Source organism: Dipodomys spectabilis, unplaced genomic scaffold, assembly GCF_019054845.1.
Source record: "Dipodomys spectabilis isolate Male_0828 unplaced genomic scaffold, ASM1905484v1 ptg000438l, whole genome shotgun sequence".
NCBI classification, from domain to species: Eukaryota; Metazoa; Chordata; class Mammalia; order Rodentia; family Heteromyidae; genus Dipodomys; species Dipodomys spectabilis.
The window spans coordinates 159,630-171,951 of NW_024871115.1; the positions used below are offsets into that span (position 1 = coordinate 159,630).

The 12,322-nt window shown below is 48.4% G+C and overlaps 1 protein-coding gene across 1 annotated transcript; it reads right to left on the reverse strand.

The window, feature by feature from the left end:
* Positions 1–2,671: 2,671 nt before the first annotated feature.
* On the reverse strand, positions 2,672–12,039 carry LOC122097910 (kynurenine formamidase-like). Its single transcript, XM_042668488.1, has 10 exons — positions 10,791–12,039; positions 7,351–7,455; positions 7,207–7,255; positions 5,097–5,182; positions 4,925–4,997; positions 4,677–4,774; positions 4,400–4,478; positions 4,173–4,314; positions 3,908–4,012; positions 2,672–3,171 (listed from the first exon to the last, which is right to left on the reverse strand). The coding sequence occupies exons 1-10, from the start codon at positions 11,014–11,016 to the stop codon at positions 3,091–3,093; spliced, it is 1,044 nt and encodes a 347-aa protein (XP_042524422.1). The 5' UTR covers positions 11,017–12,039; the 3' UTR covers positions 2,672–3,090.
* Positions 12,040–12,322: the final 283 nt, after the last annotated feature.

The window sequence follows — 12,322 nt, forward strand, 5'->3', positions numbered from 1 at the left end:
AAATGCCATGAAACTTAGTCACTTAACCATCAGAAAAGACAGAAGTGGAGCTGTAGCTCCAGTGGTAGAGTACTAGCCTTGAGCAAAAGATGCTCAGGGACAGCACCCAGGCCCTGAGTCCAGGCCTCAGGACCAGCAAAAAATAAAAACTTAGAAACACCTGAGGCTTGTATCAAGTTTAGCAGACATTACTATGCAGCTTTAGCTGTTAACAAATTTTGTTTTTGTTCATCTGCCAACAGCATGAATTTGATAAGCTGGTAGCTTGGGTTTATTTTTCAGATTAACAAGAACATTGTCAATTTTGTGAACCTCTCACTGGATTTAGGTCCATGGATCCCAGCCAGAAAGTTCTTGGTCTTGTTCAAGAAAGAATTCAAGGACACAGAGGAGGAAGCTTATTAATGTCAAGTCAAAGCAGAGCAGAAATGCTCTCTGGAGAGGACAGTGAACAGGCTTAGGAAGGAGCTCAGCTGGAGGTCCCAAGACCTCAGGCTTCTGTTGGAGTCTGAGGACATGGAGGTGGTCAGCACTGGGGAACCAGATGTATCACTCCAGAGTGACATATATGTCATCAACTCCTCCCACTTACTGGTGGGGGAAAATCTGAGCCTTACATGCTCAGAGACTATCAAAGACCACGGGGTGGAATGGGGGGCTAGTGTAAGGTTGTGCTGCTTTGATTGCCTATTGTCGTGCAGAAAGGTCAAGACTATTTGATGTTCCCAGAGGTCTTGTTTACCCACAGCACTGAATAACAGCATCCATTTTGATCTTTGCCCACCAGAGTACACAATAGCTTGTTTTCATTGGTCTGTCTGATGGAAGTGGAGCACCTCTTGGGGTCAATGTGATTTCTTGCCTGGGATTTGCCCAAGCCTGCTAGTCCTGTGCTGTCCTTCCTGGTGGCTTCCTTTTGGTTGGGAAGGGTCTTAGATTTGAGGCACCCAGCCTCACAGGCATACACATTCATTGTTCTTTGTCTTTTGACATCCTGGCATCTTTTTTTGTCCAGAAAAAGATTGAGGGTTGTTTTTTGGTGCCAGTCCTGGGGCTTTAATTCAGGGCCTGGATGCTGTCTGGGGGTTTGTTTTTGCTCAAGACTAGCACTCTATCACAGTGCCATTTTTGGTTTTTTGGTAGTGAATTGGGAATCAAGAATCTCATGGACTTTCCTGCCTGGGTTAGCTTAGCACCATAATCCTCAAATCTCAGCTAAGATTACAGGCATAAGCCACCAACACATGGCAAATTTGAGATTTTTACAGTCATATTTATTTCCTTTCTGACCTCAAGTTTTTGTGTGCTCTGAAAAGCTTTTTACACTCTAAGGTGATTTACAAAGATATTCCTAAAAGATTTGGGTTTTTTCCATGGTCTGGGTTTTTATACTGAAGTCTTGGCCCCCTGGGGAAGAAAGTCAACGAGAAAGAGCTGTGGAAAGGGTTCAGATTTATGTTTTCCCAGGTCTAGCCAGTTACTCCCATGTTGTTTATTCAATAAATTTCTTTACGTGGTTGGACCTATGTCGACATGCTGGACTCTGTCTGTTGAGATACCTGCCAGAGGATTTGATAGCTGAACAAATGAAGGCCCAAAGCCTTAGGAGGAAACCTGGAAGGTACAGAAGTCAGGGTGCCGTCAAGTGTTAGGATCAATCCAGGGGTGGGGTGGGTGGGTTCAGGATGCTGGGCAGCCAAAGAACTTCCAGCAGGCCATAGCATGTCCTGCTACAGCTAGAAAGCAGTTTGATTTGGCCCTACCTCTGCATAAAAGCAAAAATGAAAATACAAATACAATTTGTAATTATGGAAGGAGAGCAGAGACACAGCTGACACTACTGCGTGCTGAGGCCTGGGTCTCCAGGAGAGCCCCCTTTTGCCCCCAGAAGACGGGGGCCAGGCCACCACCATGGCAGGCTCACAGGAGAGTGAGGGGAAGACCTGCCAGTTGTGACAGGAAAGCCTTGAATAGAAAAAAAAGAAGTAAAGGGGGGCTGGGAAGGTGGCTCAGTGGTAGAACGCATGCCTTGCATGCATAAGGCCCTGGGTTCGATTCCTTAGCACCACATAAGGAGAAAAAAAGCTGGAAGTGGTGCTGTGACTCAAGTGGTAGGGTTCTAGCCTTGAGCTGAAGAGCTGGGGGACAGCGCCCAGCCCCCACGACTGGCAAAAAAGGAAGAATCCACACCAGCTATTGCTGGCACAGATTTGAACTCAGGGCCTTACGATCACTTGTCTGTCACTCTACCACTTAAGCCTCATTTCTAGCCCAGCTTATTGCTGGTTATTTTAGGAGTTCCTCAGACTTTCCTGTCGGGCTGGACTTGAACCATCATCCACTAAATATCAGTCTGCTGAGTAGCTAGGATTAGTATGAACCACTAGTACCTGACTCACACCAGCTGTTGGGAAACGACTGTTTGCAGAGCTTGTCACAGAGGTTGGCTGGGTCTGGTGGAGAAAACATTCACACAAGTGCTGGTGCGTGCTACTTGTCTGGAATGCTTTTGACTCAAGGACTTCATGGCAGTAGTTTAGAGGCACACAGGCGGGAAGGCTCCTTTTGTTCCTGGGGCTTGGGCAAAAGTTCACGGCTAGTGCTCTGCCACTTGAGCCACAGTTCTACTTCTGCCTTTCTGGTGCTTAATTGGAGATAAGCATCTCATAGGCTTTCCTCTCTAGGCTGGTTTCAAACCATGATCCTCAAATCTCAGACTCCTCACTAGCTAGGATCAAGGCATCAACAACCAGTTCCTAGTTTAAGACTCCTTATTCACTTTTTTCCCAAGTGCTGGGGATGGAACTTGGCCTCACATATGCTGAGCAAACACTCATCCTCTTCCTGGCCCCAGCAGCTCCGTTTTTGGTATTCATAGCTTCCACAAGTCACTCCAGAGAGAAGTCATTTTGTCACACACACCCTGTCAGTAGGCAGAAGGGCCAGACATGGCCAAGTGGTGGCTTCAGGCATCTCAGATTGAACTGTGGATATTGCCTGAAGCTTCTTCAAGGCTGGGGCCAGGGGAACTTGGAAGAACATTAGCCACATTCACAGCAGGGAGCAGAACCTCAGAGCCAGGTGCGCAGGTCAGTGCTGTGCCTTTACCTCCAAAGGCTTTCTGGGAAGCAGAGGGCTTGCAGCCCTACTGAAGATGGTTTTCAGAATGATCTACAGTACAAGAAAAGACGAGAGCCCTGGAACTGGAGTAACAGCTTAAAGACATGGGGTATTGTTTCTTAGGGTTTTAAGTTTTTATGGGTGTTTATCCTGTGAAAGAAGGAAAAAGAAAAGAAAGCTGGGCACTGCTGTCTCACACCTGCAATCACAGCTTAGGAGACTTGAGATGTGAGGATCACAGTTTGAAGCTACCCTGGGCAGGAAAGTTCATGGGACTCTTCTCTCCAATTAGCCAACAACAAAGCCAGAAGTGGAGTTGTGGCTCAAGTGGTAGAGTGCCCAGGTCCTGAGTTCAAGCTCCAGGACCGGGCTCCCCCAAAATAAAGTAGTTGGCTAAGAGTGTAGCTCAGTATAGAGCACTAGCCTGGCATGGCCCTGGCATCTAGCCTCAGTACCACACTACAAAAAAAACAAAAAAACAAAGCAACAAAAAACCCAGTGGTGCTGTAGCTCAAGGGGCAGGTAGAGTGCTAGCCTTGAGCAAAAGAACCCCAGGGACAGCGTCCAGGCCCTGAGTTCAAGTCCTAGGACTGGCAAAACAAACAAAAAAAAACACGCTGAAAAACCAAGACAAAAACAAGCTAACGAATGCCCCTTACGCAGAAAAAAGCAAAAAGGCAAAAGATTACCTCTACATTTGCCAATTTCATGGCAAGTGTTGCTCTCATTTACCTTTAACTTTGGAGATGGGGCCCCTTGCCGTTCCTGTGGGAGGGCCTGGCCCTACCTGGTTGAGTCTGTCCTCCTCCCGGGTCAGATTCCAAATGATTTCGAAGTGATCCACGCTGGGCAGTTCTTCAAATGAGGCTTTCCACCCTGTTTGGCACAGTGTCTGGGTAGGAGAGACGAGGGAGATGAGGGCTGTCTGAGGCTGGGGTGGGGGAGGGTAGGCGTGGGGAGATGGTTCCCACAGTGCCTGGCAGGTCAGGACACAGGAAGTATTTAACAGGGAAAGTAATGAGGTCACATGAGCTTGACCGCCAGCCAGATACCTCATAGAACTCCCAGGACTGCCGGTGGAATTCTGGGGAGTCGTGCTGACCCACAATCACCAGCACAGGGCAGGTAGAATTCCCAGGCTTCACCGGGGCCACCTCCAGGTGCTGCTGTGGGCTGTTCCTCCGAGCATCCTCCCTGGTGGGTTGGGAGGGGGACCAGGGTCAGGACAGAGGCACAGCCAGCCCCTAGGTCAGCAGGGAAGGAAAGGCAGGTGACTCACGGTGTCATGTGGAGAGGGGCATTCTGGGAGGTGGACAGGAGAGGTTCCAGATCATAGATTCCACTCATCAGGAAAAACCCTACGGAGGTAAAGGAAGGCTTGGGGACAGGGACCAGGTGAGCCTTCAGGTCAGAGAGGCAAGCTTGGGGGCGGGGCGGGGAGGGGACAGAGAGAAGGCAAAGACACTCCTGCGGCTCAAAGCTCCAGGATCAAGCCACTCGTGACTATGAGGACTTGGAGCTGATGGCCCAAGGGCGCCTGCAGTCCCCACAGAAACCTTTGAGACTGGGTGTGACTCCATGCGTGGACCAGTTAACCAAGAGCATCATGGCAGCCAGCTGAGCCCCGGCTGAGTGTCCACACAGGAAAATGCCTCTAGGATAGGTCAGACAGAGAGGTGGGTTTGTATTTCTTTCCCCAAGGCATCAGCGGCCCGGATTTGCCCGTGGACCGCAGGCCACAGGGGCAGCATGGCTGCTTCCACCCGCCTGGCACAGCCCAGCAGAGCGCTGCGGTGACACCCACTTGTTCTCTGGAAACCTCTTCTGCACGAAGGCGATGCTGCGGGCCACCTGGTCCACCATCTTGTCTATGGTGCCTGAACAAAGAGCAGGGGCCGAGTCAGGATCCACTGGGAAGTTGTCTCCCTGCAAAGGAGCCCCCTGGCCCTTGAACTGGCAAAGCCCACCCTTGGTACCTTTGGGGGCAATGTCATAAGCCACGATGACCACGGCCACCCCATGTGCTGTCAGTGGGTTGACCATGAAGGCAGACTGGTCTTTACTGCAGAGACAAGAGGTAACAGTGGAGGCCACTTGGCCTTGGTCCTGTCCCCCCTAAGTCCAGGACACACTGCGTGTCATGGTAGGATAGGGGGAAAGCTGCGTCCTCATCATGTTGTATGTTAGCCAAGGGAACTCTGGGACTTTAACTTCTAAGCCTGGTTCCCTTGCCAGTAAAATCCCAACAGTTATGTCCCCTGTGTGCATATGTGCGCACACGCCGGTACTGAGGCTTGAACTCAGGGCTTGGACACTGTCCCTGAGCTTTTTGGCTCAAGGCTAGTGCTCTATCACTTGAGCCATAGCCCCACTTCCAGTCTTTTTATGGTTAATTGGAGATAAGAGTCTCAGGGACTTTTTTGCCCAGACTGGCTTTTAATCTGAACTGTGATTTTCAGATCTCAGCCTCCTGAGTAGCTAGGATTACAGGCATAAGCCTCTGGTGCCCAACTATGTGCCTTCTTATAATGTTCCCTGCTTTTGAGAGCTTCAGATGAGGGGTTCAAAGATCTCTGCAGTAAGGTGAATATGTTGGCCAGAAGCAGTGGCTCATATCTGTAATCCCAGCTACAATCAGGAGGCAGGACTCCCTCAGAAAGTGCTAGAACATCATTCATGTAACTGTAACCCTCTGTATAGTAGCTTTACAATAAAAAAAAAAAAAAAAAGAAAGTGCTAGAACAACAGAGGCAAACATTGCCTTTTTATCTAAGGGCTACCTTTTTAGCTATGTGCCAGTCCTGGGGCTTGAACTCAGGATTAGGCATTGTCCCTGAGCTTTTTTGCTTAAGGCTAGTGCTCTACCACAGATCCACAGCTCCATTTCCAGCTTTTTTTGGTGAGTAGCTGGAGGTAAGAGTCTCTCAGGCTTGGCTTTCTGTCCTTGGGCTGGCTTTGAACCAAGCTAGGACCATAGGCGTAAACTACCAGCACCTGGCTGTGCCGTTCCTCTTTGAGCACTGAAAGCCCCGTGTCCTCTTGCTCCTGAGCACACTACTGAGACAGCTGGCCACTCTGGTTTTCTTGATCAGCAGTTGGCCAAATCCATCTCCCTCTGGGTGGGTGTGGTGTGAATAGTGTTTCCCCAAAAAAGTATGTCCAAGCCAGGTGGCGGTGGCTCATGCCTGTCATCCTAGCTACTCAGGAGGCTGAGAGCTAAGGATCGCAGTGCAGAGCCAGCCCTGGCAGGAAAGTCTGTGAGACTCTGATCTCCAGTGAACCACTGAGAAAACTGGAAGTGGTACTGTGGCTCGAGTAGTAGAGTGCTAGCACTGAGCAAAAACAAGCACCTAGGCCAAGAAGCTAAATACTGAATATTTTCCATTCATTTGCAAAATACAGACTGTAAAAGATACAGTTATATATTCGTGTGTGTGTGTGTGTGTGTGTGTGTGTGTGTGTGTGTGTGTGTGTAGGGAGGAAGAAGAGAACGTAAGCATAACAGGACTACTGGGGGGGGGACAAGAGACAAGAGGGAGGAGGAGGGGTAAGAATGGTGGAGGACACATAATATGGAAACCCATGGTGTCTATGAAGATGAACTCACTGAAGGCAAGGGAGCAATAGAGGTACAGGGGTGGGGGAACCCCAGGAAAGAGTGCGAAATCGGTGACTATATTATATACAAGTGTGAATGACGCCCACAATGAAGAAAAAAAAAAGAGAGGGAGACTTAAGACCCAGACACTGTGGGCTGTGGGCAGAGGACCCAAGAGACCACTAGAAGCGATAGGGGCTGGAAAGACCCCACCCTGACAGCCTGACCCCCGCGGCGCCCCATGCCTGACTCCTAGCCTCTGAGGTGTGAGTGCATACACTGGTGTGGTTGGAACCAGGCTTGCTGAGTTACAGCCTGTACATGTGCAGTGAGGGGTAAGGAACACAAGTTTATAAAAGCCCAAACATTGAAGAAAGTTTTGAGAAAGCATTGAGCCCAGAGGCCTCGCTTCTGATGGCGCACTGGCCATGTGCTAAACCTTGCTCCTGCGAGACCCAATCTGCATTCATCTGAACCTGCCAGCTCACCTTCCACTCTGCCAGTATCCTCCATGAAAAAATACGAAGAAAGGCAAAGCTGCAAGAATAAACAGAGGGTCCTGGGTGGGGCTGGGCCCTGGGCCAGGCTGGGCCCTGGGGGGCGGCCACAGGCTAGCAGCCCACTTTGCTTACCTTCAGATACCACATCAGGAAAGTAAATGTCTACTTTCTCCCCTTCCCCATCTCCATAGGGGACATCCAGCTGGCTCTTCCTGGTGGCCCGGGCTTTGCTGGTGGCTGCCTCGGGAAATGGACAAGGGATTGTTAGAAGCTCGATGAACCCAGGGCCTCCTTACACTTGCTGGACCACTTGACCCACGCCTCCAGACCCTTTTGCTTTACTACCTTTGCTTTTTGACCAGACTGACCTTGATTCTCCTTCCTCCGCTCCCTGTGTAGCTAGGATTACAGTCCTGAGCCACCACTTCTGGCCAGAAGGCTTCTTAAAGACCATTAGGTACCTGCCTACCTTAAAGAATTTGGGTAGACTTTTTTGTGTGTGCCAGTACTGAGGCTTGAACTCAAGGACTGGGCACTGTCCCCTGGCTTTTTCATTCAAGGTCAGTGCTCTACCAATTAAGCCTTAGCTCCACTTCTGGCTTTTGGTGGTTAGCCATAAGTTTCATTGGCTCTTGGCTTTGAACCTCAGTTCTCATATCTTAGCCTCCTGAGTAGGTAGGATTACAGGTATGAGCCTTAACCACCTATCTGTCATTCTTTTAGGTTAGAATGTTTAATGCTGTTTATGCTATTTCTGTTACACAGAAAGTTTTTTCCTACGAGAAAAAAAGAAAATAGGAGAATCTTTTAAAAACTGTGAATGATAAGTACAGAATTTTGAATCTTGTTTTTAAGAATATTTTTCAGAAAATTGGGGCTGGGAAGGTGGCTCAGTGGTAGAGCACTTGCCTTGCATGCAGAGGCCCTGGGCTTGATTCCTCAGCACCACATAAGCAGAAAAAGTTGGAAGTGGTGCTGTGGCTCAAATGGTAGAGTGCTAGCCTTGAGCTGAAAAGCTCAGGGACAGGGCCCAGGTCCAGAGTTCAGGCCCCAGGACTGACAAAAAGAAAAAAAAAATACTCCTGGGCTGGGATGTAGCTTAGTGGCAAAGCACTTGCCTAGCAAGTACAACATCCTGGGTTCAAGCCCCAGTACCAAAAAACAAAAGACAAAAAAAAGAAAAAAAGAAAAAAAATACTCCTTTCTTTCTTTATGGTACTGGGGATCAAATATGCCCTTTTGTGGGGGAAGGGGGCTACTGTGGATTGAACCCAGGGCTGCTATCCTGCTAGGCAAACACTTAACCTCTTCAGCTTAGCATTTAGTCTTTTATTTTGTTGTTGGAGGTGGGGCTTGAACTCAAGCCAGGCACTGTCCTTGAGCTCTTTTGCTCAAGGCTAGTACTCTATCATTTTGATCCACAACTCTACTTGGAGATAAGAGTATTGTGGAGTTCCCTGCCAGGGCTGGCTTTGAACCATGATCCTCAGATCTCACCCTCCAAAGTAGCTAGGATTATAGGTGTGAGCCACTGGTGCCTGGCTATTTTCAATTATTACCTAATAGACTCAAAGTATGGTAAAAACTGGGTGCTAGTGGCTCACACCTATAGTCCTAGCTACTCAGGAGGCTGAGATCTGAGCATCACAGAAGCCAGCCCAGGGCAGGAAAGTCTGTGAGACGCTTTTATTTTCTTTTTTTTTGGTCGGTCGTGGGGCTTGAACTCTGGGCTTGAGCACTGTCCCTCAGCTCAAGGTGAGTGCTCTACCACTTGAGCCACAGCACTACTTCCGGTTTTCTAGTGGATTACTGGAGATAAGAGTCTCACAGACTTTCCTGCCTGGGCTGGCTTTGAACCGAGATCCTCAGATCTCAGCCTCCTGAGTAGCCAGGATTACAGGCTTGAACCATTGGCGCCCGGCTCTGTGAGACTCTTATCTCCAATAAAAGACTCAGAAACTAAGCCAGAAGTGGTATTGTGGCTCAAGTGGTAGAGCACTAGCCTTGGGCACAGAGAGACTCAGAGACAGTGCCTAGGTCCTAAGTTCAAGCTCCAGGACTGGCAAAAAAAAAAGTGTGGTAAAGGACCAGGCTGGCTGGGTTCTTTGCTGGACCATGAGGAGCTCTGGACAACAGGTGAGACATTAGCTCACATCTGGCCAAGTGGTTTTGCTTAGAATATTCATGGGTCAAAGTAGCCAGTGCATGAATGGATCAACAAATTGTGCACTTCAACAGAATATTATTGGGGCATAAAAAAGGAATCTAGGGCTGGGAAGGTAGCTCAGTGGTAGAGTGCTTGCCTTGAATGCATGAGGCCCTGGGTTCAATTCCTCAGCACCACATAAGCAAAAAGAAAAAAAGCCGGAAGTGGCGCTGTGGCTCAAGTGGTAGAGTGCTAGCCTTGAGCTGAAGAGCTGAGGGACAGCACCCAGGCCCAGAGTTTAGGCCCCACGACTGGACCCAAAAAAAAAAAAAAAAAAAAGGAATCTAGCTGGGTGCTGGTGGCTTATGCCTGTAATCCTACTCAGGAGGCTGAGATTTGAGGATCCATGAGGATCTAGGTCCAAAGCCAGGCCAGGCAGGAAGTCCACGATTCTCTATCTCCAATTAGCCACCAGAAAACCGGAAGTGGAACTGTGGATCAAAGTAATAGAGAGCAAAATTTGAGTAAAAATGCCCAGGACCTGAGTTCAAGCCCCATGACCGACAAAAAAAAAAAAAAAAAGGAATCTAGTTCTAATACCTGCGACAGCACAAATGAATCTAGAAGACAGCTAAGTAAAAGAGCCAGACACCAAAGGACCCCTATGGTATGACTGTCTACAGAGAACCTCCTCAAAGGAAAGGCAGTAGGGATTAGCAGGAGGAGGAATAGAAGTCACTGCTAAAGGGATAGGGGTTCCTTTTGGAATGAATGACAATAAGGTTTAGGAAGATGGCAGCGTTGGTCTGGCAACATTTGAGTATTCAAAATACTACAGACAGCTGTGAGCAAAAAAGAGAAAGCCAAACAAGAGCTCAAGTCCCGGACTTCAAGCCTCAGTTTTGGCACATACATACACAAAAGCTACCAAACTGAACACATTAAAATGACAAGGTAAGCCGGGCACTGGTTGCTCAGGCCGGTAATCCCAACTACTCAGAGGGCTGAGATCTGAGGTTCATAGTTTGAAGCTAGCCCAGACAGGAAAGTTCACGAAACTCTCATCTCCAATTAACCACCAAAAGTGCCTAAGTGGAGCTGTGGCTCCAGTGGTACAGTGCCAGCTGAGAGCATGAAAAGCTTAGGGACAGTGCCCAGTCCCAGTTCAAGCCCCAGGGCTGGCAAAAAAAAAAAAAAGATTGGGTTTGTATTCTGTGTGCCCATTATCTTTCCCCCTTCCCCCCCTCCCCACTTTCTCCTCCCTCTCCTGCAGTGAATAGGGGAAAATCCTAATTACAGAGCCAACTAGCTTATATAGGCCAGCTGGGCAGGGACAGGCAGTGGCTGCCAGTCACAAGGTCCCACCAACCAATCTACACTGGTGATTGGTCAGGCAAGGGAAGATAGGAGTCATTGGGACAGGAACTGCATGTGGGCTGGGATTTAGGGTGTTTGCTAGGAGCTCTCCATGCTTCAAGAGTTGACATACTCCAGAGTATGGCTGCCAGGCACGGGGCACGCTCGGAGCCCAGCACCGCCAAGGCCAAAACTTGCAAGAACTGGAGCTCCCAGGGGCTAGATGGAGTAGGCCGAAGCTCCGATGGACGTACAGTATTTTCAATTGTGGGAAAATACGCATAACATGCTTCCATTTTAACCTGCTTTAAGTTCAATCAGGTAATATCCACTTAACTTACATTGTCTGTAATCCACATAGCTTCCACCTCCAGAACTTCCTCTTCCCATTAAACATTAACTCCCCATTCCTCCTGCCCCGCCCCTGCCAGCCCTCCTACACCAGGTAAACATGATTACTTTAAGAACCTAGAAATACAGAAGAACCATAGTACTTACCCATTTGCATCTAGAATCTATATGTCTATATCCTTATTTATATATCCCTATTTTGATTATAGTTATAGATGTATATTTTTCTTTACTGTAAAATGAATTTTGACTAGCCAGGTGTGGGTGGCTTACACCTGTAATCCTAGCTAATGAGAAGGCTGATTTCTGAGGATTCATGGTTTGAAGTCAGCCCGTGCAGAAGTTGGTAAAGCTCTTTATCCCCAGTTAAACAGCAAAAAGCCAAAAGTGGAGCTGTGGCTTACGGGGTAGAGCAGTAGCTCAAGAAATCTAGGGGACAGTATCTAGGCCCTGAGTTCAAGCCCCAGCACTGGCACTGGAGAACACACACACAAAATCTTGAAGAGAACGGAAGGAGGCACTGAAAGACCTGACCATTAGTTTACCAGGGACCTCATTTTATTCTGGAATTTAACCTCTGAACTACTGCAGTCCTAAAGCCAGAAAATTCCAAAAAGCTATGTGCAAACAGTACTTGGAAAACTGCAGGTGATGTTTACCTAAGATAAGCCGGAGGTGGAATTGTCTGTGATTCCAGATATAGGAGTGGTGACCAAAATCTAACAAAAAAGTCCTGCAGTTCTGCAGGTACTCCCTTGCACCACCCTTGTGACTTAACCAAAAATTTTAAAGTGCATCAACCCCTTGATCTGACCAATAATCCTTTCTAGATTCCTTCCCGCCATTGGACACGCAAATCATGTTTTAGAGATGTTTTATGATTCTCTCGAAGTGTGTGTTGATTTGTCAAGAAATGATATGATGATGATGATGAGTGCAAAGCCCCAGCCTTGCCAAAAGTGTATAAAACTGCTGCAAACACTAGGTTGGGGCCTCTCAGCGTCACCGGTTGTGTGCTGTGTGCACAGAGGACCGGCTAGCTCACAATAAACACCTCGCTGCTGATTACATCGATCTTGGTCTCTTGTGGTCTCTTTAGGGTCCCAAACTCGAGCATTATAGCACACATCTGTAATGTCGGCTATGCAGGAGGCTGAGGCTTGGGAGGACTGAGCTGAGACTGTTCAGACTTTATCTGACAAACTAAAGGAATAAGGGCTGGAAGTGGGGCCTGTAAGCAGATGGCCCAGT

Excerpts from the sequence above, each read along its gene's own strand:
- LOC122097910 (XM_042668488.1), bottom strand. The coding sequence starts at position 11,016 with ATGGAAGCATGTTATGCGTATTTTCCCACAATTGAAAATACTGTACGT. Across the intron at positions 4,998-5,096 it reads TTATGACATTGCCCCCAAAG|GCACCATAGACAAGATGGTG; the intron begins GTACCAAGGGTG and ends CTCTTTGTTCAG. Across the intron at positions 4,315-4,399 it reads GCCCCTCTCCACATGACACC|GGAGGATGCTCGGAGGAACA; the intron begins GTGAGTCACCTG and ends CCAACCCACCAG.